The sequence below is a fragment of the Colobus angolensis genome, unplaced genomic scaffold (assembly GCF_000951035.1).
Source record: "Colobus angolensis palliatus isolate OR3802 unplaced genomic scaffold, Cang.pa_1.0 Scaffold1686, whole genome shotgun sequence".
NCBI classification, from domain to species: domain Eukaryota; kingdom Metazoa; phylum Chordata; class Mammalia; order Primates; family Cercopithecidae; genus Colobus; species Colobus angolensis.
The window spans coordinates 14,546-16,161 of record NW_012114806.1 but is presented as its reverse complement, the minus strand read 5'-3'; the positions used below and the strand labels follow the sequence as shown (position 1 = coordinate 16,161).

At 36.8% G+C, this 1,616-nt stretch overlaps 1 protein-coding gene across 1 annotated transcript in view; it reads right to left on the bottom strand.

Moving 5' to 3' along the window:
* Positions 1-513: 513 nt before the first annotated feature.
* The window catches only part of LOC105508816 (nucleolar protein 10-like), a gene marked incomplete at both ends in the record, with an annotated part of 14,257 nt that continues 13,154 nt past the window's right edge, over positions 514-1,616 (bottom strand). The window contains one exon of the mRNA XM_011937748.1: positions 514-650. Coding sequence (XP_011793138.1) covers positions 514-650 — 137 coding nt within the window. The remainder of the gene's footprint in view (positions 651-1,616) is intronic.

Below are 1,616 nucleotides of genomic sequence, written 5' to 3'. Positions count from 1 at the left end.
CAAATTACCAAAAATAATAAAGCCCTCTCTCAATTTTTTTAAACTAGAGTCCATAACCACATATGACCTATTAATCACAAAGTGATCAGATAGAAACTGATTACTGACATGAAACAATCTTAGAGACAGAAATCTAGAAGATAAACAGATAAATAAAATACTGGGTCTCGTAAATTGTGGTAACTGGGCTAAACTGAAAAGGTTCACACACTTCCCATCAGTATTTCCCAATGAGGCAGGTAACTATCAAAGATATTTTTAACATTAGAAAATATTGTATTAAGCAAAACAACAGTTGTTAAAACAGCATATGGTACTTATAAGTAAATCAATTATGTAGAAAATAATTTTTTTTTGCCTATCCTTTGTTTTCTACTTTTTTTTTTTTTCACAAGAGCCACATATCACTTTTTTATTAAAGCAAGCTATCTACAGAAAATGTACAAGAAATTTAGGACCAGAAGTTGGTTGTTTCCGGAGGTGAAAAGGAGAAAGAGGGACTAGATCCGATACCTTGCACCAACAAAGTACAGGTCACAAGATGGATAGTGGTAAGAGAAATCTCTCCCGAACTTTGGTATTCTGGTTTTGTAGTAAAAACCTGATTGTGAATGAAATTCAATGTATCTATCATTATGTAAGAAGACAATCTGAAAATAAAACAAAAAAATTAATTTGCTTAGGTTTCTAGTTAGGTGTTTATTTCATTATCATTAAAAAACTGGCAAACCAAGAAAAACTCTTACCTCTCTCTCTCTCTCTCTCTCTCTGTCTAAACACACATGTCTGTACACACTCTCCACTGGGATTAAGAATGAAAACTCCCCATTGGCTCCTTAATGCCTTCCTGTATCTTGATAGCTTTTCTGCAAACCTTACCTACTAATTACAGACTTGCAACAAATGCCCTTCATTTACCCGGCACGAGCATGTCATAACATACAGCACTCTCATGGTACCCTCAATGAGCAGTTTCCTCTTTCACTTGGGAACACATTTAAATAATCCCTGCAGGGCGCAGTGGCTCACGCCTATAATCCTAGCACTTTGGGAGGACAAGGCGGGTGGATCACCTGAGGTCGGGAGCTTCAGACCAGCCTGACCAACATGGAGAAACCCCGTCTCTACTAAAAATACAATGGTGGTGGGCGCCTGTAATCCCAGCTATTCGGGAGGCTGAGGCAGGAGAATCACTTGAACCCGGGAGGCAGTAGATGTGGTGAGCCGAGATTGTACCATTGTACTCCCAGCCTGGGCAACAAGAGTGAAACTCTGTCTCAAAAAATAAAAAACAAAAAATGATAATAATAATCCCACCATTATCACACAAGGTATGATAAACTCCTTGTATAAATTTGACTTTAGTGTACTAAAGGGGTATCTCAAACATCAACAGATGGTATTTAAAGGCCAACTGGTCAGTATTTAGAGAAAATACACTCTAAAATTACATGTTCCAAAACGTATGATAAATGACACCACAGACAAAAGGATAAACTGTACCGGATAGTTTCCAAAACTGAAAATATAAAGCCATGTCAGCTAAGAAAATTCAATTTTCTTTCAAGATGCCATTTGACATCACTAAAAATGTTTCACTTTTAAATCCAAGAGTT